This window comes from Mirounga angustirostris, unplaced genomic scaffold (genome assembly GCF_029215605.1).
Source record: "Mirounga angustirostris isolate CCGP_5_RB_7025 unplaced genomic scaffold, mMirAng1.0.hap1 SCAF_6, whole genome shotgun sequence".
Lineage (NCBI taxonomy): Eukaryota > Metazoa > Chordata > Mammalia > Carnivora > Phocidae > Mirounga > Mirounga angustirostris.
The window spans coordinates 97,878,049-97,905,230 of NW_026991714.1; the positions used below are offsets into that span (position 1 = coordinate 97,878,049).

The 27,182-nt window shown below is 34.1% G+C and overlaps 1 protein-coding gene across 17 annotated transcripts in view; it reads right to left on the minus strand.

The window, feature by feature from the left end:
- The window catches only part of HERC4 (HECT and RLD domain containing E3 ubiquitin protein ligase 4), a 132,446-nt gene that overhangs the window by 26,404 nt on the left and 78,860 nt on the right, over positions 1-27,182 (minus strand). For 8 of the 17 annotated variants that reach the window (XR_010412451.1, XR_010412452.1, XM_064594692.1 and 5 more), the window contains 7 exons: positions 26,549-26,738; positions 24,868-25,040; positions 13,125-13,244; positions 5,349-5,372; positions 3,025-3,123; positions 1,321-1,488; positions 930-1,073 (listed from right to left, as the gene is read on the minus strand). Coding sequence is in view for 13 of the 17 variants with exons in the window: in XM_064594692.1 (XP_064450762.1) it covers positions 930-1,073; positions 1,321-1,488; positions 3,025-3,123; positions 5,349-5,372; positions 13,125-13,244; positions 24,868-25,040; positions 26,549-26,738 (918 nt within the window). In the remaining 4 variants the exon portion in view is untranslated. Of the gene's footprint in view, positions 1-929; positions 1,074-1,320; positions 1,489-3,024; positions 3,124-5,348; positions 5,373-13,123; positions 13,245-24,263; positions 24,369-24,867; positions 25,041-26,548; positions 26,739-27,182 lie in introns of those variants that run through there. The other 9 variants (XM_045877934.3, XM_064594701.1, XM_064594696.1 and 6 more) reach the window with 8 other exon arrangements.

Below are 27,182 nucleotides of genomic sequence, written 5' to 3' on the forward strand. Positions count from 1 at the left end.
TTCCCCATATGAATTATACTACTAAGGAACCAAATAGTAGATGTAGGGAAATTTCTCCATATAGAAGTATCCAAGCCAATAAAATGAAATATAAATTTAAGAGTAGCACCATTTTTGCAACCTAATAAATTAATGAACCCAGGCACTGATCAACGACTGCTAACATGACAAAGGACAGCAAGCCTCCTGAAACAATGAATAAATAACACATCAAGGTTTTTAGAACCAATAGTAAATATTCCATTCAAATTTCTTTCAACTCGTTCTGTAACTGAACCATCCCCATTTCATTTATAGTCTCTAAATCAAGGGTAGCAAACTTTTTCTGTAAGGGGACAGATGGTAAATATTTTAGGCTTTGTTGATCAAAGGGTCTTTGTCTTAACCACTCAACTCTGCCTCTTCCAGTTGTAGCTAAAAAGTAGCCATGAACAGGTAAATGAGTGGACATGACTTTCTTTACAAGAACATGTGCGGAAAAGAATTTAGCTTATGGACTATAATTTGCTGAGTAGTTACCTCTGCCCTAAATGATAAGATAGAGAAATCAATGATTGCTAATGATAAATTAATTCTTCCGAGAGGAAAAGTTAATCTGGTAATTAATTATCATCTAATCCTCAAATCTAAATCAGCAGAAGGAAAGGTCACCATCATTCTCAGGCTGACCATTCCTTTAATTTATTTTGCTAATTTGAAATGTGTGAGAAGTATTAAGGTGTTCTGATGACTCTGAGTCCAAAAGTTTGTAATTTTTCAAACTGTAATAAAGCAAATCTCTGAATATGTTAGGAATCCAGTAATAACTTTTATTTACTGAGTCAACTTGACACATGTAGGTATACATACATAGGTATATTTCTAAAATTATTCTTAGATTATTCTAAATTATCTCTAAATTAGAAATAATTTAGACAGTTAGACCTCACCTTATCAGAAAACCAAATGAGCCTGGAATCTTCATAATACCTAAACATGCCATATTTAGGATCCAACAATTCTCTCATGATGAGCAAGAAAAATTCTTTGCGTACTCCTCCTGCATCAACAGCATCTTCTCCAACAAATATAACCTAAAATAGCATAATGCAAACACTGAACGTAAAGAAATGGAAGTATATTCTGGAGAGCCGAGAGAGAGCGAGAGCCCATAACATGTAATTTATTAACAATAAATGCTCAGCAATTAATAGTTTAAAAAATTTAAGAAGTTTTATACAGTAAATTTTTATACATATCTACTATATAAAACTTAATTTTTTAAAACTATTAATTGCTGAGCATATACTGTGATATATATAACAGAAAATGTCAAGTTACCTTGAGTGGCTTTTTGTAGTCTATATTCTTTGTTTTCCTAAGGACTTCCATTGCATCTCCTACAATATTTTCTCTACGTACAACTAGAATTAAGCAGGGATTCACAGATTCAATCACTGGGAGAAAAAGAGAGGAGACATTCTGTCTGTGGGCCTGGTCAATAGCCATCTAGAAAACAAAAGATTAAAATTTTAATAGCGATGCTATAAAGAAACTAATTTGACTAGGTAAGCTAACTTCTACCTATTGATTATAATCCTATATTTATAATTCCTATAATACTACCTATACTACTGAATTCACAGAGCACCTAATACAGTTGTAAGCTTAATAAAACTGTATTCTCAGCATAAAGAGTGTCCTTTGGAATGTTTTTAGATTGAAGTATATCTAACGATACCATTAAACAAGAAAGGAACTATAATATAATATGGTAAATCTGAACACTGCTATTTCTCGAAAAGTAACAGGGATGAAGAGTGAGAAGAAAAAGAAAACAGCATGAAAACAACCTCTAAAGAGAATAAGGAACAGCCTGGCTAAGTAGTACTATAGAAATTCATCTAGTACAGTGATCACCACATGTGTTCACAAACCAAACATTTGTCCTCTACCATCTAAAACCTTTGGTTTTTTTGTATGGTTTTCCTGTGTTCTTGGTCTAAAATGGAATATACTATATATTAAAAGCACGAGGCAATTATTGTTTTAACAAGGACCATCCAAAAGCTGGTTCGCCAGCTGTTAGTATAAACCCTACAAAAATATTTATTTCTTCTGTTGATGAAAATGGATATAAGCACATCTCTAAAATTCCCCTAGTATTTATGCTTTAAATATCTGGAGGCATTTAAAATACTAAATGCATTTATTTTAAAGGAATGAAAATAACTGTCAAAATTGGGGTGGGGATAATTTTTTTAAAGCATTTTTAGAATATTAAGTGCTCAAGGTTTCTTGCCATCCTTCTCTTAGTCCTTAGCTTCTACCATCTGATACTCTATGCTAGAAAATAAAACTCAAAAACTTTTTAATTTACAGGCTCAAAAGATAAAGCAAATCTACTGTAGCTCTCAAAGTCATAACATAAATCAGTTAAAAAAATCTCATTATAAATGAAAAAATGTTCAACATAGAACAGAGCAGGTTGGGGGAGAAAAGAGAGGGAGGAGCAGGAGATGACCAATCTTAGGAAAATGCCTTTTTATTACTAAAAACTTTCTTCAAGGAAACTTCATATCCTCCCCCTAACAAGTGATCAAATTCCTCTTACTTTACTTCATCTCATCTCTAGTTACTTCCATTTTTTACCAAGTATATAAATATGGAATATATAATGAAGCAAGATTTGAAACAAACCAATGTTTATCAAGGAAACTAGTAAAACTGTTTACAAAAACTGCGTATTTTTGTAACAAAAAAGGCTCATACCTTTTTTTAGATATAAAATGATTAAAGGCTAAACTATTCTATTTTCATTTAAATATATATAAGTAGCCCTCATAAGAATATACATGTAACCAATACAACAGTCTTCTTTATAAGGTACCAAAGGTACTTTGCAAAAGCCAGACCACTGAGGTACAGAATGTTCCCAAGGATTACTGATTATAGATAAACTTCAAATATTTACTTTTTAAAAAACCTCACAGAAACAATTCAAAAACCATTCTCAAATCAGATTTGTATTAAACTGTATTTTACCTGCATCTGTAACACTGCATCTGTTTGTAACAGAGTAGTTTTTGCTTGGGCATCAAATACAAATGGATATGTGCAGATTGTAACAGGGATATCTGCCAACTAAAAATAAAAAATTAACGTATTAGTACAAATTGATTTGTGATATATTTTTTTGTAGGTGCTGTCATTTCTTTTAAAGCTGATCACATTCTTGGTTTATTCACTTATCTGCTGTTCAGGAATTATAAATAAAACATATTGCTTACTTCCAAATATGGAATTTTTACTGATAATCAGGTGAGGCACTGGAATAACCCCAATTCCCAATAACCCCAATTGTAGGAGGGAATTGTATACTTCAAAGTCCATACAATTGTAAATTCCAAGATTCAGTGAATTAGGCTGCAAATATATTCTAAAACTGGGGGCTCCTGGGCACCTGGGTGGTTCATTCAGTTAAGCATCCACCTCTTGATTTCAGCTCAGGTCATGATCTCAGGATTGTGAGATCGAGCCCCACATCAGGCTTCATGCTGCGCATGGAGCCTGCTTAAGATTCTCTCTCTCCCCCTCTTTTCCTCTCTCTCCCCTCCCTCCCTCCCTCTTAAAAATTAAAATTAAAATAAAATAAAATTGGGGGCTCCTATGTTAAACACATTACCCAGTTCTTATATTTTAGGACTACTCTAGCAACTGAGGCCAATAATAAGCAATCTGATTATTCATTCATTTAACAGATATTTATTGTATGTCATTAGAGTGCCAACAAATAAGTCCAACAATCTTTCATTCATTTAACCTACAAAATTAGCACCACCAGTATTATTTTCTGTCAACCCTTAAAGTTGAGAAAACTGACCCTATTATTACCATTATCACACATTAATCACTTTATATTTATCCTAGCCAAGTAATACAGTGATTGATCGCTAAGTATTTTAACGATGCAGAAAAATACAAGAGCTATGCATTTCCAGCCACAGATTCTTGCAGTTGGAGGATTCCTACCAGGTACCCAACAAGGCAATGTTTTTGTGTCAGCCCTGAAACAGAGCCCCCTGCTGTAAAGTTTCTGTGAAGACAATACACCATGAAACAATCCACTTCTTAAGTGCTTAGGAAGTTCTCTTTATTTAAAGTCTGAATTCACATTTCTATACCTTACTATGCATTACTTCATTTGTATTTCAGTCTTCATTGCAGGAAAGCATACACGGTTTAACATATTTCAAGTCCCCAGGCTCTCTCTAAATTGTCTTTCTTCCACACTAAACATTCCCAGTTTGTCCAGCCATTCTGAATATGGTTTCCAGCCCTTCTCCATCCTAAATGCCTTCTTTTAAATGTATTTTACCTAAGTCTCTCTTAACGAAAACAAACAAAATAATTCAATGGGGCCCAAACAGTATAGAGTATGATGAGACTATCAACTCTTTGTTGTCAACATATAAGACAGCAGGCTGAGTTATATTAACCTTAAATCATCATTCTTCACTATTTTTCATATGACAATTTTTACCTTGATCCTGTATTTGTGTCACTACCTACTGATGGCAGAAAGTGATTTCACTACTCCGAAAGTAGTGAAAGGATTTCTAAGGTCCTTTCTGGTTCCAAAAGTCTATGATTTCATAATTTTATGTGCTACTTCTATGTGAAGATGAGGATGCAAACAATACTAGGCCTATGATATAAAGTTAATTCTAAATGTTTCACTGGTTCAAGTGCTGGGAAAAAACAAAACAATAAAACCTAAAGTCTATAAGAGAAGTATAAAAGAAGTACTATAACAATCCCAAGTGTTAAAAAAAAAAAAAAGGTGGTTTAGGTTCGTTGATAATGTAAACTAAAGTGCAAGAACTTTATATGTTAAGATGGTATATTATACAAAGTGAGGAAGATGACCATATGAGTTTATTTAACTTCATGATCATTCTGAGTATCAATTATTAGTTTAAAAACTGAATCATTTTAGTTCTGTAATATAAAGTATTTTTATATTTAATATAAAGTAATATAAAGTACTGGGTAAGCATTTGTCAGATTTTAAAAGTCTGCTTTTATTACAAAGGACACATATTAATTTTATACTGGAAGACTTTAGGAGGGTAGAAACTATTTTAACACAAATATTGTTGAAGGGCATCATATAGGTGTAATGTTAACTAAAATAGAAGTTTTATTCTTCTTCAGAAAATTTCTCTGAAATGTTATATAGGACAATTCCTATATACTTATTAAAAAAATAAAAGTCACACAAAATGGAACCTTTTGCTCTCCTATCACTTAAGACAAAACAGAGTATATCTCACTCTGAACATGAGACTGCATTACACCAAACTTACCTCAGTTAATCCATGGTTGACATCCTAAGAAAGCAGTGCAGAATGTAACAGTAATGAAAGAGCAATGTTAGTGTCCAAATTTAACTATTCCTATTCAAAGTAGCATTTCATATATTTTGCTACAACAGAATACTGAATTAATGAAGTAGACCAAGATACACCTACAACAAAACCTACCCTTTGCACGTGCACCTTATGTATCTCTATCTATAAAAATAGGAACTTTGTTTCATGTATCTGTGGCCATAAAATTATCAAGGCTTGAACATAATGAAATTTGGCTTTAGCAACTAAGCACCCCATTTGTAGAATTTAGGTAGAATAGGAAAACTAAACCTAAACTTGGTCTAGAAGATGTAATTTTATGTCTCACAGTTACTCCACCTGGAAAAATGGAGAATATATTCCCCAGACTTCAGGACTTGATTAATTTTGACAAAATGCTTGAAAAGTCAGTAGATTAAAACGCTATATGTAAACAAAGTGAAGAAAATTAAGCCACTAGTTATTTTAACTGACTCATTTTAATTTGTGTGCTTCCCCTATAATAAACTGTAAACATCAGTATAACGGTTGTCAGTGAGTTCTGCGAGAACTTGAAATCAATTACTGAACCTAAAGGTGGGTGTGGGGAACCCCCCAAAATTGCAACTGGTGCCAGAAGTGAGGGCAGTCTTGTGTGGACTATTCCCTCTAACTTTGTAGTATGCTAAATGCTCGCACACCTTGGGGGTACCTTTGGACACTTTAAGATATGAGCAAAGACTTAAGGTTCTCTCACTATATTGTGCTAAATAAAACCAAAGCAGTATGAGCATAAGCAAAATATGACTCCATACAAATCCTATTCAGAAAAACATAATTATTGATTAATATTTTCTTCTAAAAAATTCAGAGTACCAAGTTTTCATTAGATAAGTGCCCCCACTGTCAGTGTTAACAAGAACATATTTAGAAGCTGTACTGCAGAGAAAGCCTTTTAGATTACACTCAGTTTAATTTGAAACCAACTTAAAAGGAACATCTGACATTCTTTTATAGTATATCTTATGGGACATTTTAAAAGTGCTATTATTACTATGAAAGTCTAAACAAGCAAAGAAACACCTTTCAATATTTTCTGGCTACCTATAGCCTGCTTGATAACTACACTAGATACCAAGACAGTTTAGATCATGGGAGATTAATTTTTTTCTTAAGTAAATAATAAAATAATATATAAGCACTATTTTTTTATTGCTACATGTAAATAGAAAAAGGTGCTATGCATATCATTATGAACTGGGGAAGTCAGTAAGATTGTTAGAATTTATGGTGTGACTAAACCATACTAAAGCAGAACCTAAGTTTGACTGTAAGCTGAAAAGGATATAGGAAATAATGGGACATACGGAAAATTTGATAGATACCAAGTAGAATGATTGTCTAGGAGAGCAGCATCAAAGGGTAAACCAGATTAAGATCATTATTAGAAATTTCAGTTTAAGGGTTAAGGATCTTAGACAAAAGCTTTTTTTTTTTTTTTTAAAGATTTTATTTATTTATTTGACAGAGAGAGACACAGCGAGAGAAGGAACACAAGCAGGGGGAGTGGGAGAAGCAGGCTTCCTGCTGAGCAGGGAGCCCGATGCGGGGCTCGATCCCAGGACGCCGAGATCATGACCTGAGCTGAAGGCAGATGCTTAACAACTGAGCCACCCAGGTGCCCCGAAGCTCAAACATTTTTAAAAAGGTAAATGCAAAAAGAAAAAAAGGTAAATACTTAAAAGAGCAATGGATGAACTCTTCTGAGAAATACTAGAGTTGCAAGGTAGTTGTTATATTAGTTGCAAAGTAGTCAAAGTAGTATTTCCAAGAGAATTTTAAAAGGAAAAAAAGTCAAGTGGGGGTTGGAGATAGACTATCATAAAACATGTGAGGTAAATTAAAGGTCTATTACTAAAAATTCAACATATCATTCAATGTGTGACCTACTATTGGCTCCAAATCACATACTCAAGCACTAGTTGTTGGCTGTTTTTATTTTTTTTATTTTTATTTATTTATTTTTAAAGATTTTATTTATTTGAGAGCGAGCGAGAGAGAGAATGAGAGAGAGAACACGAGAGGGGGTAGGGTCAGAGGGAGAAGCAGGCTCCCTGCCGAGCAGGGGGCCCGATGCAGGACTCAATCCCAGGACTCCAGGATCATGACCTGAGCCGAAGGCAGTCGCTTAACCAACTGAGCCACCCAGGCGCCCTGCTGGCTGTTTTTAGATGGGAGTCCTAAAAATGGGTCGAGGTATGCCTAACTTTAGTTACTCAATGTCCTAGAAGCTGGAGTGAGAAAGGCTTGAAGCAATGTTCAAAAGTCAGGTTCTCATGGTCTAAAAGAGACTTCACTAAGGATGCTTTTAACACCAATGATTAATGATGGTTCCAGTTGGTTATAGACAAAAAGATGGAGCTCCTTGGCACATTTTAGTTTCAACTAGTTACTTACAGCAAAACATTATATCATTGCTGGTGTCATCTTGATATAATGACATAACACAGGATTACTCTAAGAAGGCATAAAGAGGGGATACTGAAGTTAATGAAGTAATTCCAGTAAAAATGAAAGGTCTTGGTAACTAGATAGAAACAAGATAACTTCTAAAACATGAAGGAAATGGAAATATGTAAACATAATTTGGTAATCCAATGCATAAGGAGTTAGTCGAAGAATTTAGTCAGCAAAATATTAATGCCATTAAAAAGGATTAAGAGAGCTTTAAAAAGCAAGGATGACCTTTTCTAGGAAATATTACAGTTGCAAGGGAGCACAAATGTATTTTTCTTCTTTTTATTTAATGAGAACAAAACTTAAACCCAGAAAGTACTGATGTATCTTTCCCAAGCTGGTCTCCCCAACTGTTATATCAGTCTATCTTTCTAGTTTGCTGGTGAACATGTCACATAGCTAGCTCAGCACTGTCCATAGGTAAAGTACAACTTTAACTCCATCGAACAAATATAGTGATGATTTATACACAGCACAACTAATATCAAATATATAAGACTTATGACTTAAAAAAATATATATGTAATGCAGCATCAAAGACTGTAAAAATTTCACCAAGTATTTTCACTAGTATCTACTTGTATCTGACATGCCTTACAGAGCTATACAGTTCTTGAAATAAGTATTTTTAAAAATGTGTAACATTAATCATATAGTAATTCAAACAAGCAGACCCAGCACATACCTTTCTATACTTCATTCTAAATCAGTCAATTTTTACTAAATAAATATCGATGATATGTATATACAGTAATTAGAAGTATAAGAAAGGGAAGAAAAAGAGCAGAGTTTAGAGTTTAAGTTTCAACTTAAAAGCAAAGTTAAAAGAGGGTAAGGAAATATACAACTGAGAACAGTACCTAGAAAGTGGAGAAAAATCAAATAGCAGAAGAGAAAGAGAACCCATGTGCCATTTTATTTTGCCAAGAGATTAACTGTAGAAGGAGAAAAACAGAGAAAAAGCAAAAGGAATTTAACTGAAAAAAAGTTTCATACACCAAGATCAGAGTATTGAAAAACAAAAAACAAGAGAAGCTTACATAGGATTCAAGCAAAAACTTTATAAAAACATGTAAAAAGAAAGAGGTTAAAAGGGATGGGAAAATGAAAGGAGATGAGGTAAAGTTAGAAGTCTCAGCAGTACAAAAGGATATTATAAGAAAAGCAAAGAACTTCACAGAATTAGTTTTTAATGTTTATGGATCAGGGAAGTGTATACCTGCTGGATTCTTAAAATCCTTAACTGGCAAAGAAAAGAAATGGAGGAAAAATGGAGGAAAAAAATATCTCAAAAGATTATAGCATGAAGACAAATATAATACAGGTAAAATAATTTCCTTGCAGTATTTAGAACAATGTAAAGTTTTCATATATATACATACATTTATATATGTATGTATACGTGTGTGTATATATAATACTTATAGACATATACTCCTTTTAACTCATAGTAATTACGTTTTATCAAAGAATATTTTAAGCTTCCACACTGAAGCAATGGAATTATTTCAAGACTATAACTCTTATTCAATAGTGGTATACATGTGTGTACATATACGTTTGCATGTATGTATATACACGTGTATATACATATGCACATATGTATACAAATACCCATACGTACACATCCATATCATTACAAAATAGCATGTAATTATCTTTAGGATAGATTCTTTAAAATTTTACTTAGAGTGTTAATGTGATAGTTTAGCTTAGCATTAAGGCTAGTAATGTAAGTATGAATTTTATTAAAAAGCCCCAGGAAAAATGTCTTTAGAGTTACGTGTAAATGTGAAATGTGAAAGTGCTTTGAACTCTCTGAAAGAAAGAAGCTTTGTAAAATCCAATGTTGTAATATAAATTAATAAACTATACAAGAGTTGCACAAAGACCTTCTTCAAAGTAAATGACAGCTTTCTATTCCCAAAGGTATAGAAGAACACAAATCACGGGTTCTACATTTTGATTTCTAAGATGTGATATTAAACCCATTATGCAAATTAAATAAAGAAAAGCTTTCACTCATTCTGTCTACAAATGAAGAGAAAGGAAAAGCTTGTGGTTGAAAGAGCAGAGTAATAGAGGGCAATTATCAAGTATAGCAAACACATAATCTGGAGAGAACGAGAAGCAAAGAGGAAAGCCTAGAAATAGAAGGTACTCTTCTACTGCCTCCCCCTTAGCAGAAAACAACAGCACTGAAATAACTCCTAAGGAAATTCAATTTGATATCACTACAGCTATATACCAAGAGGAGCTTGGATACAGGCCTGCCAAACTTAAAAGTAAACAAACCACAGCTTTTCCACACAGCACCAAGATTACTACAAACTAAAAAATCCTATTAGACTGGCTAATTTAGATTTGTCCTACTTGCTCAGAATACAAGTATTTTACGACCTACATACTAGATATAAATTCAGAAGGCAAAGGTATCTAATTCATAGTGATGAAGATAATGTTTCTCAAACTAGGCCTGCAGATCCCTGAAGGATATAATTTTAGGGGTCTATGAGTGCTCTGGGAGAATTTGTAATTTTAATGTTTTTATAGCAGAATTTTAAAAAATTGATTAAAAAAAATCTAAAATTAGGAAATCCATTTATAATCCCAGTATTACCATGAAACCCCAAGAGTTCCAATGGTTGTGAATGTAATCACATTGGCACCACACAGGAAGGATCTCTATGTCTAGGACTTCATACATAAATGATGTGCTTGATGAGTGGAGGCCAAATGAGCATGACATCTCATTCTAAAAGCAAATGTTTCATTGTAGTTCAAATAGAGAAAGACAGCAAGATAATAGAGTTATGAGACACCTCAGAATAGAGGCTATTGCCAAACAAAGCCTGTGTATAGGCAGCCAGCAATAACCATCATTTTACCAAGATTTAACTGTGTGCCAAGAACTGCCCTAAGCACTTTATATTGATCATACCAATTAATCTTCTCAGTAACTAGAAAAGGTAGGTACTGTTATCCCTAATTTACAGAAAAAGAATTAAGTCATTTCTTCAAGGACACAGAGTGAGTAAATGCTAAGCTGGGATTTGAACCCAGGTGCTCTTATGTTACACTACTTTCTCATCCTATTTAGGCTGTGAGGTGAGATTCATCAAAACAATTATCCTCTACACTAATATTAACTTGATTTTTAAAATTTGTAGTGTTATTTATAATTAATTTATAAATTTGTTATGGTTTTAGAGTTCTTTTAAAATCTAGGCACCAGGAGTTCAGAACTAGTTTAGTGTTTGAACATATTTAAGTAAGACAATCATAAATAATGTAAGTGAATGCTGGACTTCTTAGAAATTGTTTTACTTTAAAAGGGGTCCATATATCACTCCAGTTTCAAAAACACTGCTCAAAGACCTAGGGTACCCTACATTGCTGTGTCTGGGCTTATATACAAAGTCAGGATTCTGACCCTCTGATGGCTTACCATAACACATCAGATGAAATCCAAGTTCTTGATCCTAATTTACTAAACCCTCCATGATTTGGTGCCTGTCCATTTCTCTGATCCTTTCCCAGAACTCTTCCCACTACCGTATTTTAGCCATACTGTCCTCCTCCTATCCTTCAAACATGTCAAGCTTGTTCTCACCTAAGGTCTTTTACTGGATATTCATTTTTCTTCAAATCCTCTTTGGTTTGATCTTACATGGTTGCTTCCTGTCACTTAGATTATAGCCCATACTTCAGCAGACAGGACTTTTCTGATTACCCAATTGCAAGAAATCAATCACAGTCTTTCTTATATTCTTTTAATTCTCTACATAGAGTGTACATTATTAGCTAGTATTTTTTGCTTTAATGGATTACTGTCCATCTTGCCCACCAGATTACCAACTGCCTAAGAACACGGCCCTTATCTGTCTGGTTCCTCATGGTATTTCCAATACCTCAATTGATGCCTGTCACTGGAGGTTTTCAATATTCTCAGTATTTGTTGAATGAGCAAATGAGTAGACCTAAATCTCCAGAAAGGCTACAAATTTGACTTAGACTCCCAATGATTCCAGGGGAAAAAAAATCAGCAAGTCTCTTCCAATCAAGATGCATATACCTAGGGGAGCAAAAGATGTTCTAGAAGTGACCTGATTTCTACAGATGAGAGTATTCTAAAATTAGCATGCACTAATCACACTGCCATTCAAAACTACTGTGTTTGGTGCCTACTACACATATTCCAAAGACTATTAGAAGTACTGGTGAATAAAATTATAGAGTGCCTATCCACAAGGAGTTTGCAGCTGGTGCCTAGCAAGCAGTGAAAGGCTACTCGCCCTTCTACAACTGCTACATACACACTGCTTAAATTACCTACTTCTTGGGGGAAAAAGTTGGCCTCAACTATACTACAATGGTTAGCAAATCTGTTTTATATCTAATTGCTTATCGATTTCTATACTAAAATTTTGTGTGTCTACATGAAGCTTTATACGACTGCTATTATTTTAATGGGACATTAAGTGTCTAGTTATTAGAGACTTAGCCACACAGGAAGAATTATGTACACATGGGGATTTATGTCAAAACTCTGAAATAAAATTAAAAACATGAAAGGGGAAAAACTGGAATCAATGGTCCTACAACTCTCTTCTGGTAATTCTGAGGCACTAATCTCACAATAGTAATACATTCCTAGAGTTCCAGTATCAGGGACTCCAGTATACTCAACGTAAGAGAATTAAGAGGCAACCTCAAGGAAAATAAGTGAGAGTTAAAAATCCATGTCACATCGCTTCTCAGCCTTTTGGCTAAGATCAAGTGTAAAAATCCATGTCACATTTGCATTTTTCTTTAGTTGGCTGGGCTTTGGTGTAAGGGCGGAATGTCTACTTATAAATACTGTACAATAAGTAGCTACTCCTTCCCAATGTGTTTTTATTTCAAAAATAAGCTTTGAATAAAAGCTCTGAAAAAACTGGTGTTTCAAAAACAAGCAATTGTTTCTTTTCTGTGAGAATAAATGATACATAAAAATGAAATCATAGGGCGCCTGGGTGGCTCAGTTGGTTAAGCGACTGCCTTCGGCTCAGGTCATGATCCTGGAGTCCCTGGATCGAGTCCCGCATCGGGCTCCCTGCTCGGCGGGGAGTCTGCTTCTCCCTCTCCCACTCCCCGTTTGTGTTCCCTCTCTCGCTGTGTCTTTCTCTGTCAAATAAATAAATAAAATCTTAAAAAAAAAAAAAATGAAATCATAAAATGCAATAGGAAACATACCATTCCATAGGCCTGTTGTTGGACCCAGTTGATATAATCATTCCTTATGTCTATCAATTCTTGTACTTCATGTATATAAAATTTATCATACTGTATAATCTGTCCCGATTTCTCATTTACCTACAAAAAAAAAAAGTATAATCAACATTAAGTTTAACCAGTACCCAATACAGAGATTAAAAAATGTTTTAAATAGAAAAAGTCTTGAGATTCCTTAGCTAATTTTCTTTCTATAAAAAAAAAATTACTGAGTACCTACTATATGCAAAATGTTAGTTAAGTGCTGTGTGAAACATAAAGATGTCTAAGATGGAATATCTGCATTTAGTACCTCAAAATCTACTAAAAAAAGAAAGATATTTCTGTAACCACCACATAATATGAGATATGTACCATTAAAGTATTTATGGTATATAAAAACTAGAATCTATAAGAACTTCAGCTTAGGGAATAGGAATTAAGTAATAATAATAGCTAATGCTTATTAAGTGTTACTCTGTACTGGCATCTGAATAAAACTAAGAGGTGACATTTGGGTAGGACACAAAAAATGAAGAGAGTACAAATTACCACCCTAGAAATTACTTACTAATTACAAAGGGAAAAACAAATCTTTGCAGTGAGAGCACTATCTTAACCGAGTGATCAAACCAATCACCACCGATCTGAGACAATAAAATATAACGTTCCTGCTGATATAATGCAAAAGGAAGTACAGGCATCATCTATGAAGCAGAAAAACGTTTAACTTGAATCTTATCAAGCCTCCTGATCTAAATTCCAGTTCATAGGTAGTACAAGGGATAGAGGAACAAATTAAACATCACCATAGAGAAACAATAAAATATTCTGATCATAGGACTTTCATAAGAAGACTGGCCAGGAATCTCCAAACAGTTAAGGGAATGGGATAAAAAAGCGGGGGTTGCTGTAAGTTAAAAGAGACATAGAGGTGTTCCAGTGCTGGATATAGCAGAGCTCCTTATGTCAGATTAACCTCCTGACAGTAACAATTATAAACTCTGGACAATATATAAAACCCCAACAATCTGAAAATACTGGAGATCAACCAAAAGTAAGCAGAAACAGGAAAGGACACAATCTTTGAAAGGAGCATGTGTGATACACATTTTTGCCCCAAGGGAGTGCTTCCAAATCAGCATCAGGAGTAGGGGGTAAGAGCTCAAGCACAAAGCAGCAGTTTTACCAGACAGAAGAGGCAAATGTCACAAAGTGAGGCAGCAAATGTGGCAGACAATAAGGAATACAAATCCCAGAAAGGAATCCAGAGGGTGAAGCCAAAAAACCAGCATGCAAAGTCCTCCCACATCTTTACCTCTCTTTTTTTAATGTTTGTCCATTTGAGAGAGAGAGAGAGCAAGCGAGCAAGTAAGCACCAGCAGGGGGAGGGGTAGAGGGAGAGAGAGTCTGACTCCACTCCGGGCTTCATTCCAAGACCCCAGGATCATGACTTGAGCCAAAGGCAGCCGCTTAACTGACTGAGCCATCCAGGCGCCCCGCTTTGGCTAACCTCTCAAACCATGAGTGCACAAGGTGAGACTTGGGGGGAAAAAACACATCCCAGCAGAAAGCAGCAACTGGGAGGCTACTCTTAGAAGTAGACTTCAAGACAAGCATTTCTAGAGAAAAAAATGCACATTTGATAAGCATAATGATAAAAGGATTGATTTGTCAAGAAGTCATGTAACAATTCCAAATTAACAGTGCTTCAAAATACATGAAGGGAGAACTGACACAATTTGTTGCTAATTTTAACACCCCTCTCTTGATTACCTATAGAAAAAAACAGACAAAACCACAAAACACCAAAGATCTGAACAATTTCAACCAACTTGAATTCACCATAATAGAATATCCCACCCAATAACTGTACACAGAATGTTCACTAAAATTTAACTAAAATAAAATATCATGGACCACAAAACAAGTCTTAATAAATAAATACATTTAAAGGAATCCAAGGTATAATGAAATATGTTCTCTGACCACAATGGAATTAAACGAAAAGTCAGTAACTAAAAGGTATTTGGAAAATCCTAGCACACAGGACTCTAAACTGTTAACACCTCTAAATAACCCAAAATGTCTCTTGAATCCATCAGAGTGCTAAAGCCATAAGATAATCAGGTAGTCTGAAACCCAAGGATTGACAGATAGTTCCAAAGAGAAACAAAAGGTCACCTGTGGCAAAGCAAGAAGAAGATACCACTGTCAAGCAAGCAGGGAAGAAGAAATCAGTTAACATTCTAAGAAACTGCTTATGGCTGAGTATGGAATAGCCTGACAGTATAAAACCCCTAGGTGCCCCAGATAGTTTGCATGCACTCATAGACTCTTTTCCACACACCTCCAATGGGTAGCCATGAGGATGACTGGAAACAGGGTAAAAGATCATGAGTCTCTCTCAGTGGTGCAAGGAATTGGCTGCCACCGTGACAAAAAAAAGAAAAAAGAAAAGGCCTGCTACCCTGCCCAGTCGTAAATCACTGAGGAAGGTGAAGCAAATTCCATGCCTCATTGTTGGAGGAGGGGAAAAAACCCTCACCTCAGTAGTCAGAAGGAATGGGGTAAGAACAGTCCCAAGCCCAGAATCTTCGATCAGTAGGACTAGAGGACCTGATGAGGGAGGGATCAGAAACTCTGAGAAGTCCCACCTTAAGGTCCAAGCATACATAATCACCTAAGACCAATGCTATACAATAACAACAAAGAACATTTCCTGTGTCCACTCCTCTATTAACCTTGAAAGCACTGAGTTAACAAGCAAGACCAGTTTACCACTGAGGAGGGGGCAAGAGTGAGAAGAGAAACCCCTCTATCAAGCAGGCATACAGAGCAGAATACAAACACTGAGAAAAAACTGACACTTCACCTCTGCCCTACGTCTCAGGCAGCATTAGAGGAATCTGAGGCCTCTGGTACAATGAAGATAACTATAGCAAAATAAAAACTCAATCCCAGTTTAACTCCTGACTAGACTGACTTAAGTCCCCACATTAGCCACACAGAAGAGATGTACCCATTTATAGGCTTTAAATCTCTTTACTCCAGCCTTTACTATTTTATGGACAATCAAAAATTATGAGACATATGAAAAAGCAAACAAGAAAAACAAAACAATCAAACAGAAACCACACACAAAAAAGTCTAGAGGCACAGCAATCAACAGAGCCAGACTCAAAGATAATTCAGATGTTGGAGCAAGAAGACAGAGGCTTTAGGAAAATACTTTGAACTTAATGAAAATAAAAACACAACATATCAAAATTTGTGGGATGCTGGTCAAACAGGGCATAGAAGAAAACAGCATTAAATGATCATGTTAGAAAAAAAAGGTCTAAAACCTAAGCCTCTGTTTCAAGGATGTAAAAATGATGACCAAATTAAGGACAAATCAAGTAGAGAAAAGGATATAAAAAACAGAAATTGATGAAAGAGAAAAAAATGAGAAAAACCAATGAAAGCAAACATGTTTTAATGAAAATATCAATAAAGTTGAAAGACTCTGAGAAAGACAGAGAAGACACAAATTACCACTATCAAGAATGAAAAAGGGGCCATCACCATACAGACATACATAAACATCACCACACGGAGTTACCAAAACTGACTCAGGAAGAAATAGAAAACATGAATTATACTCTATTTTTAAAATTTAATGTAACATTTTAAAATTTCGCAAAAGAAAATTCCAGATTAAGATAGTTTCACTATCTAACATTTAAGGAAGAAATAATACCAATCTTAAACTCAGAAAAGAGAGAAAGAGGGATTATTTCTTAATTCATTTTATGAAGTTAGAGTAACCTTGATACTAAAAGTCAATGACAATATGAGAAACAAAAATTATCAGATCAACATCCTTTATGAATATAGACATAAAACTTTCAATAAAATATTAGCAAATTAAGCCCAATAATATATATATAAAGTATAACATACAATGCCCAACTGGAATCCAAGGAATGCAAGGCTCAAATATCAATGAATTTCACTATGTTTCAGAAAAAAGGCAGAAAAACATCTAACAAAATTCAGCAACTCTTCATAATAAACACTCTAAGCAAAACAGGAATAGAAGGGGACTTCTTCAAACAGATAAAGCCCATCTAAAAAAAAACACAAACATTTTACAGCTACCATCATACTTATTGATAAAATATTGAATGCTTTCTTTCTAAGACTAGGAACTAGGCAAGGATGTCCACTGCAACCATTAATAGTCAACATCGTACTAGAAGTCTTAGTCAATAAGGGAAGAAAATAACATGCTTGTGTACATAAAAAATCCAAATGAATCTGTAAGAGAATTACTGAAACTAATAAATTAATTTACCAAGGTCACAGAGTACAAGGCCAATACACAAAACACAAGTGAATTTCTCCATACTAGCAATAAACAATTGGAAAATTAAAAAAAATTAAATTTCATTTACAATAGCAACAACAAAATATTTAGGAATAATTTTTTTTTTAAGATTTTATTTATTTGAGAGAGAGAGAGAGAGACAGCGAGAGAGGGAACACAAGCAGAGGGAGTGGGAGAGGAGAAGCAGGCTTCCCACTGAGTAGGGAGTCTGACGCAGGGCTCGATCCCAGGACTCTGGGATCATGACCTGAGCCGAAGGCAGATGCTTAACGACTGAGCCACCCAGGGACCCCTAGGAATAAATTTAACAAAAGATGTGTAAAACCTCAGAACTGCAAAACATTGCTGACAGAAAATAGAGACCCAAATATATAAAGATACATACTTTGTTCACAAATAGTAAAAGACAGATAAGACTCAATAAATGTAAAAAAAAAAAAAAAAAAAAGGAAAAGAAATTTGACTGGACTGAAGTTTTTTAAAAAGCAGCAATACAAAAAATTTTTTGGTACACCAGAAGAAATTTGAATATGCCTGGATAGTCAGGAGATGATATTACAGGATTACAGTTAATTTCCTTAAGAAAAATAATAGTATTGCTGTTATATAGGAAAATGCCCAAGAAGAAGAATGCTGAGGTGGTATCAGGATTTACTTTCAAGCAACAAGAAAGAAGTATATACACACACATATGGAAAAGCAAATGTGACAGCATATTAACAATTACTGAATCTAGAATGGAGGGCATGTACATATCTATTTCATTTGTCTTTCGATGTTTCTTTATATATAAAGATATTCAAAATAAAAATTGAAGAGTAAAGTGAATGAAAAGGATTTCAAAAGAAAGTTTGAGGAAGAAAATTCTAGGCAAAGAGCATGAGCTAAAAGAAAAATTTCAGAGGGAAATTAGGTTTTGGAGTCAATAAATTGATAGAATCAGTGATATTTTATTAAAATTTTCTGTTGATGATGTGAAATATAGTCAAAAATAAGTACAGAGGCTAGTGGTAGGGAAATAAATCAAGATATTAAAGACTCAAGATTTCTAGATAATAAGAAAGAATGCAGAGGCTGTGGTAGGTAACTGATACAGAAAAGAGTCAAAGCCAACTTCAAAATTCAAGCATGAAGAACTGAAGAACAAATGCTGGCAACACAAACAAGGATAAGTCAGGAAAAGATGACAGTTTTGGTAGGAGAGGAGAGCTGGGAAGGATGAGAAATTTGGTACTAAATCATTTTTTATTTTAAAATGATGGCAAGAGAAAGGTTTGCCTAAAACACGTAACTGAGAACATTTTCCTTAAAGGAGACAAAGCTGTGGCAGGAGGCGAGACAGAGGTAGAAAGTAAAACAAAAAGGGCCAAATACAGACCACTAAGAAAGATGCCACATTTAGGAGAAGAAAATAGGACATCAAAAGAAACAATCTGATCTAACATACAAACTAAATAAAACTAGCTAAATATCCTATAGAATGTAACAAAACTAGTTGTTTATAATTTAAAAAAATAACTAAACCAGCTAAGCAGCATTCGGAAAGGAACAAAAGAAATCATTTAGTAGAGGTATAAATCTATGAGACAATGCTTGTGTCCAAACAGGTGCTCTATAACCGTGAGATGAATGAATGGACAAATAAAATGAGTAACAGATATATATACATATATATCCATATATATCTATATAGTTCGTGCTTCTAATGACACTTAACATTTTCACTGAAATGCAAATTTTACCTTAAAATCCACCCAGATGTTATGTTCCACAAATATAACAACATTATGGACCACTTACTAAATAGACGTCATGTACATTACCTCATTTAATTTTTAAAACAACCCTATGAAATAGATGCTATTATTATCATATAGATGAATATACTAAGGCTTAGAGTTCAAGAATCTTAACCAAGGTCACATAGCTAAGAGCCAGAAATCTAACACAGGCCTCTGTAATACACATGCACTTTTTCTTAATAAACATGCATTTTGGGGGCACTTAGGTGGCTAAGTCAGTTAAGCGCTGACTCTTGATTTTGGCTCAAGTCATGATCTCACGGTCGTGAAATGCAGCCTGAGTGGGGCTCCATGGTTAGTGGGGAGTCTGCTTGAGATTCTCTCCCTTTGCCCCTCCCCATGCACATGCGCATGCTCTCTAATAAATAAAATCTTAAAAAAAAATGCATTCTTAATTCGCTATATGACAATTTTATTCAATGTATGTTCATATATATATGAATACATATGAATATGACTATTTGCATAAATAAATGTGTGCAACATATATTTAGAATATATATAGAAACATTTTTTTCTTTCTGTTAATGTTTAAAAGCTGGCTAAGTCAGAAGAGTATGTGACTCTCAATCCTGGGGTCATGGGTCTGAGCCCCACACTGGGTGCAGAGATTACTTAAAAATAAATAAGTAAGCTTTGTTTTATTATTATTTTTAAAAGATTTTATTCATTTGACAAAGGGTGGGAGGAGAGCAAGCACAAACAAGGGGAGCAGCACGCAGAGGGATACATTAGTATTACTGCCTAAGATATACAAAATAAGATCTATCTGATCGTAACACTTTTATTTCACATTTTCATTACTGTTTAGTGTTCTGGTTTATAAACCTCAGTTCAGAGGTAGTTTATGTTAAGTATATATGTGTGCCTTATCTAGGATCATGACCAGAGCCAAAGGCAGCCACTTAACCGACTGAGCCACACAGGTACCCCAATAAATAAACTTTAAAGAATTTTTTTAAATAAATAAAACTGTCATCAAGTACAACCAATGCTTGACCCTGTGGTCTACTCTTAAGGGAACAAATAACCCAGTTTAAGAAGCACATGTTAATAATGATGTGTTCATATCTGACTCTTGATTTTGGCTTAGGTCATGATTTCAGGGTCATGGAACCAAGGCCCACACTGGGCTCTACATTCAGTGGGGAGTCTTGCCTGAGATTCTCTCCCTTTCCTTCCCCACTCTCCCCACTGTGCGCTAGCACGTGCATGCGTACTCTCTCAGATAAATAAATAATCTTTTAAAAAAAATAATGCTGCTGTCATTTCAAAGTTGATACTTTTAATCCCTCTATTTGGTGACAAAAGCACTCTGAGCTCTTTTTTTCACTGTTTGATTAAATTTATATCTGTGGTCAGGAAACACATTTGGGAGAAACTGACCAGAGTAAAACCACTATTCCTGGCTTTCAAACAAAACAAAGATATTTAATTTATACATGGAGATCAAAACCTTCATCTTAGAGCAGGGGTCAGCAAACTATAGCCTGTGAGTGAAATCCTGCCCACAGACTATTTTTGTAAATAATTTACTGGAAAGTAGCCATGCCCATCCATCTACATACACTCTGTAGCAGAGTTGAGAACTTTTTTTTTTTTTTTTGAGAGTTGAGTAATTTCAAGAGAAACCATATGGCTTGTAAAGTATTAAATATTACTACCTCGCCCTTTACAGGTAAAATTTGCAGGCCCTTGCCCTAGCATCTTTTGCCAAGCTCTGTCTACTAATAAATAAAACATACACAATAATTACACAAAAAACTCTTTGGCCTTTCCCTCTCTAATATTTATGTTTATAAACATACACACCAACTTTTAATCACATTGGACTCTAAAATTTAGTGAGTCCTGTACGAAATGCTTCACGTCTCACTGACCAATATATATTTTTATCTTAAATATTTCAGATTTTAAAAGGTAAACTGTAGTTTCCTTCACCAATAGCAATGAATGTTTGCAGTTTGTATATACTGCAGGTAGATCTGTTTTTGAAAAGAAGTGCTATTTTAGAATAAAAAACAATTCAGAAACCAGTTCTGTTTTTGAACAGCCAAATATCAAATTTACACTAGGGGGGAAATTATGGCTGATACTTAGTCACAATGATTTAACAACTGAAGAGAAAATCAGTTAACACTGCTTTTAAAAACAGGGAAATTAAGAGACTGAATAAGAAGACTGATCTAAAATATATATATATTTACATATAAAATCAACAGTTTTAAAATATATATATATATATATATATACATTTGTATCGTAGATAACATTGACATTATTTTGTCCAGGAAGCCTTCATTTATTCTTCAGAGTATGAGCCCTCTTATGTGTTCTCACAGCACCCTTAATTTTCCTTAATCTTGCACTTACCATGCTTTATAACACAAATGCTTATTTATTTGTATGTATATAACCGCTCTACATTTATAATCTCAACAAGGGCAGAAATCACATCTTTTCTTTATCACTGCATCCCTAATGTCTAATACAATGATAAGAACATAGTAGGCACTCAGTAAATATTTGTGAAATGAATAAAAAAGAAATCACAAGTTCAAAACAACCTATACATTAGTATTATTGCTTAAAATATACAAAATAAAATCTATATATGTTTGATCATAACACTTTTATTTCACATTTTCATTACTGTTTAGTGTTCTGGTTTATAAACCTCAGTTCAGAGGTAGTATATGTTAAATATATATGTGTGCCTTATCTGGTTTATTTAGGGGTTCTTTACCAAAAAAAAATTTTTTTTTAAATCACTGATTTAGAAGATTAGCATGATATGTAGCAATTAGGCAAGAGAGACCAAGTCAGTCTTCTCTTTCAGCATCTCAGTATCTCTACAATGTCTCAGTATCTCTACTGTGTCAAAACTCAAAAACTACTAAATAACTGAACGACTTGCCAATAAACTCATTATCTGGTAATATATCCATTCCTGACAGCAAGTACCAAAGCTATCTTTCTTATAATACCATTTGGAACACTGGGAGTGATTTTTAACTTAAAAGCTTTTGAAAGGACATGACATAAGGGAGGAACCAGTCATCCACATATCCTGAAATGATTAGTAAACACACGGTCCAATTCTCTAGTTCCTAATCCTTGACCAGTAGGTCAAGAAGGCAATCATTGAGGAAACTTCTAATTTTCAACCATGGAGCAGAGAGAAGGAATATATTCACAGTTGTCATACAGAAGGTGTCTTCGAAAATACAAGTTTCTGATAAGCAACTTGGGTTTCACTAAAAATGAAAATGAATCAAATATCCACAAATATCTATTTATGGCAGATTAAGACCAAGGAAAGTTTTCTTCAAAGTAAGGAGTAGGAGAAAGATAAGTGATTGCCCTAAGGACTCCCAGTAAGAGATGCTTCAGACATTAATAACATTATCATTCTGCTTTTGAGTATGTAACAACTTCAAACAACAACCCAGTTTCCTCATAACCCAATAAATCAAATTGAAAGTAGCCGTTTCCCATCCAAATGGTGGTAGTGGTGGTAACAAAATCAGTGCCTTATGAATGTAGAATTACATATATTATATAATTTGAATAATACATTAATCCTGGGAAACTATCAAGGCCAGTATTTTAATCCTTTTTTTATAGATAATTAATTCTCCACTTACATATATGATAAAAAGAAAGACTTGTTCAAAATTACACTGATAGGAAGCAGTAAAAATGGTCTTTTAACAATAAAATGCTATCTGCAATTATGTAAGTATGAACCTCTAGATCTAGGGGCATAAAATAAAAACAAACCCCTTTCTAAACATGTTCTATTACCACACTCACTAAGAGAAGTGCATTAAAAAATGGCAGGGACTTTGGAAGTAGATTTGTATTTGTATTTCAACTCTCTTATTTACTGGTTTATGACCTTTGACATTTAGATTAGGGGACAAGATATAAACTATACAGAGTTTAAGAAGTTAAATGAAGACTGTATGTCAAGTGCTCACATGAATTAATGTACAAGGGAGGTTCTAATCTTGGCCACTGTTAAAATTATTTCCTCTTCCCTTTTAGCCAGCAAGAACATCAGATCCTAGTATCTAGCATGGCTCCATCAAAAAGGTCTCTGGAGACGGAGCCCCATAGGGTTCTACACCTCAGTACAAGTTGAGGCTTCTGAGCTAGGCAAAGAGCTAAGTTACTTGCTCAAGTTGTCTTTACGAAAAAAAAGTTCAATTTCCCCTCCTTGTCCCACCTTCCCTTTAACTTGTGGTAAAAGATACAGCTAAGGAAACAATTATTTTTTAAAGGAGTAATAAAGACAAGCAGATAAAGAAGTGAGAGAGTGAATAATTATTTGGCAATAGGGTCCAGCTGACAAAGGATGGTTCACTGAAGTAACAGGAAAACAGAGTCCAGAGGAAAGAAAAAAAATCTAATTAATCTCTTGAATCCTAGACAAAAGGCATACAGAAAAGTAGAGACTCATCCTATGAAGACAGAGGATCTTAACAGCAGTTTACTGCAGAATCCAATTAACCCTAAAATTCTGCAAGAAAGCCTTGTTTTGGGAAAGGCAAAAGACAGAATGACTTGTTTCCCCATGGAAAGAAATTGCAATCATCTCTTCAATTATAATAAGAGAAATGACTATTTTACTAGGAATCTTGAACATACTCAATACCAAAGAAAAAAGTAAATTCAAGAAGTTTAACTGAGGAAATACCCAGGAACCTCACTAAAAGAATAAGAAGGATTATCTCTTTTATCCCTTAACATTTACCTTAGTACTACGCAAGAAGGGTCTGAAAATGCTAAAGAAGCTAAGTAAGGAGAGGAAACTAAAGATTAAAGGTTCGAATGGGTTTTTTTAGTGATTCTAGAGATAAGAAACATATGCTTCTCCCTTAGGTCATGTCTCCCAAAATAGCTTCTCAAGAATACCAAATGGCATAACAGAGATATACCTACCAGCTGTCAGGGATGTCTCAAATCCATCTTTAATGAAACAGCTGAGACTCTACTTCTTCATATAACTTTGAACTGCTACAAGTGTAAAGGGTACTATTTCTTACACTGGGAAGAAGGGCAGGAAAGAACAATAGGCAAATTAATGAATTATATATGGTTCCAATTTCAAGTTAGTCGTTGTGTTTCAAGTGGAATGTTCTACTTTGATTGAAACCATTAGTACCCAATAACAAAAGAACTTGAGTTTAAATATTCATAATCACAACTAGGATGCAATCTCTCTCATATAATAACCACTTATAAATAACAAAAATCATATTTAAACTAACAAATTATGTTCTTCACAAGGAAATGTAAGAATTCTAATTCATTAGTATGCTATTGTTCTGCCCAACTACAGACAAGTTACCTACAAATGCCTAACAAAGTCAAGTAAGACCAAAACTCCGAAGTATTATTTTTTTAAGAAAAATTTAGATAACTCTTCTAAATATCTGTAATCTATATCTCTTATGCTAACCTAAATCTATAATATTAATGTTAAAATAAATATCATCAACCTGTTAGGCAGCAACAAGGAAAATAAAAGAACTACTGGACATACCCTATGCAATATTTCTAAAACCTTTAATGCAGTATGAAGAAAATTGTTGAAAATTCTTCTTTCAGAAGGGGGAATGCCGATCTTGTAGAGTTTCAAAAGATGTACCACAACTTCCTTAAAAAGTTCTACAATCTTGAGGAATAGTGGAGGTTCAAGTACTGACCACCAGTTTTCTGTTATTAAAGGGTGAACATACAAATAAAATGAATTTTTTTTTTTAAATCACAGTTTTCAAAATCATACAAGACTTTTCTTCTAAAAGCAGTAGTCTTAACCCTTTCAAAATCCCAGGAAGATCCATATAACACAGTATTTTATGTAACATTTCTAGGGTTTACAGACACCATCCTACTCTCAAGTTAAAGAATGCTGTTCTAAAAGCTCTCAGAGGCAAAAATAAAGAAAGGTCTACTGAATTTATTTCTTGGCTTCCTACATTATGTTAAAAACTCACTACTATATCTAACATTAAATTGGTTACTAAAAAGTGCTTTGGGGGTGGGGTAGCTCACCTGGCTAGCTCAACAGGAAGAGCATGTGACTCTTGATCTCAGGGTCAGGAGTTTGAGAACCATGTTGGATGTACAGATTACTAAAAACAATAAACTTAAAAAAAACCACACCACATCTTTTAAAAAAAAAAAAAGTGCTTTGAAAATTAGAATTTTAATTTTTAAAGATTCTAAAATCCCAATATTTAGGGATCTTTCCAAGTTATATCTTTCAACTTAACATAAAGTTGAAATATTGTGAAGTACCACCTTTAAAATGCAAGGTAATCCTAAAAATTGGATACTGAGAACAATGTAAAGTATTAACATGTCTGTTCTTCCCCACAATCACTATTTGTTTGTAGTTATTAACTACAAATACCATAATCTTATGAAGCAGGCAGAAATACGAAAACTTTGACAACATGGAAGCAATACTCTTGTGAGTCCCTGCTTCACTCTTATTCACTAATTATCTCAGAATTGAGGATTCTACTCTTTGCTTACTACTTCTCTCTGCTCACTCTCAGCCTAAAACTTTTTGTACTGATTTTATGACTTCTATATATCTTAGCTTCACAAACCTATAAATTCTATCAGGAACCCATTCTATTGGGTTAAATGTAGCAAACAAACTATAATGGCCAGGAGACAGAGATGAAATCCATACAAATTGAAAAATTAAAGTGAGAAAAGTTTAGGCCAAAAAATTACAGTAGGCAGAGACAGAACAATAAAATCAGATTAGTGGTAGAATCTCTTCTACATGGAGAGAAATAATATCAAACAGGGGAAATTAGCAAGTGAGAGATATACAAGGCAAAGAGTTAACAAGAGTTCAAAGAGGATTTAATACCCATGTTTGTTCAGTTTTAATTGTTCCTCCACCTTTACTTCTTTAATAAGCAAGACAAAGGGGATGAGGGAGGGGAATACAGAAAATAGTTATCTTTCCTGATATGGTCTCTGCTGTTGTGTTTGATTAAAATTTTAATATTTAACATGCTTTGCCTCTAACAACCAGCATGACTAGAAAAAAGCAATAAAAGAAAAACAGGTTTATTCTTCTGTAAGACACTGTCAAATAAGCAGGGTAGCAAAATTTCAGACAGCAAAAAAAATTAAAAACTTATGAGCATTTTCATTTAAAGAGAAAAAGTTACGAAAGAAAAAAAGACTAAAATTCTTACCAAGTACTTTCAATGGTGCCTTTTCTAGGTTCACAAGAGCTGTACCAAAGGGAATTGCTATTGTTGTGAAACTGCTGGAATCACTCATCAGGGGGCATTCTGGTAGAGTAAGATAAAACCTCAATGCTTCAACATCAGGTAAGGAGCTAGTCAGTTTAGGAATAAGATTCTTTTCCAAACTAGCTGCCACCTATATTTTGACAAAAAGTAAAACCTACTTTATTTAAAATGAATGTACTTTCCAAAAAGAAGAAGAAAAATCATAAACACGGCAAACATGAAATGGTGAAAAAAATGTATCTTACAATGAATCAATGAATGTACTTTGAGGCACAGTGTAAATTAATGCCTAAGCATTGCTAAGAGCATTTTAAAAATCTTGTGTGTAAGTCTCAATTTAAACTCTCTACAGCTATACCTATATAAACCAACACGGTAATGTTAAGTATTAAAGGTCTACTCAAACATCTGGGGAGATTTACAGATATTTGATAGCTAAACCGTAAATTCTTTAAAATAAAACCTTATTTTAATTCTTATATTAGCTTACATAAAAAATCACAGAAACCACAACACAATGAAACATTTGAAACTATAAAGTTAATTAGGCTATAAATAGACAAAATAACATGGA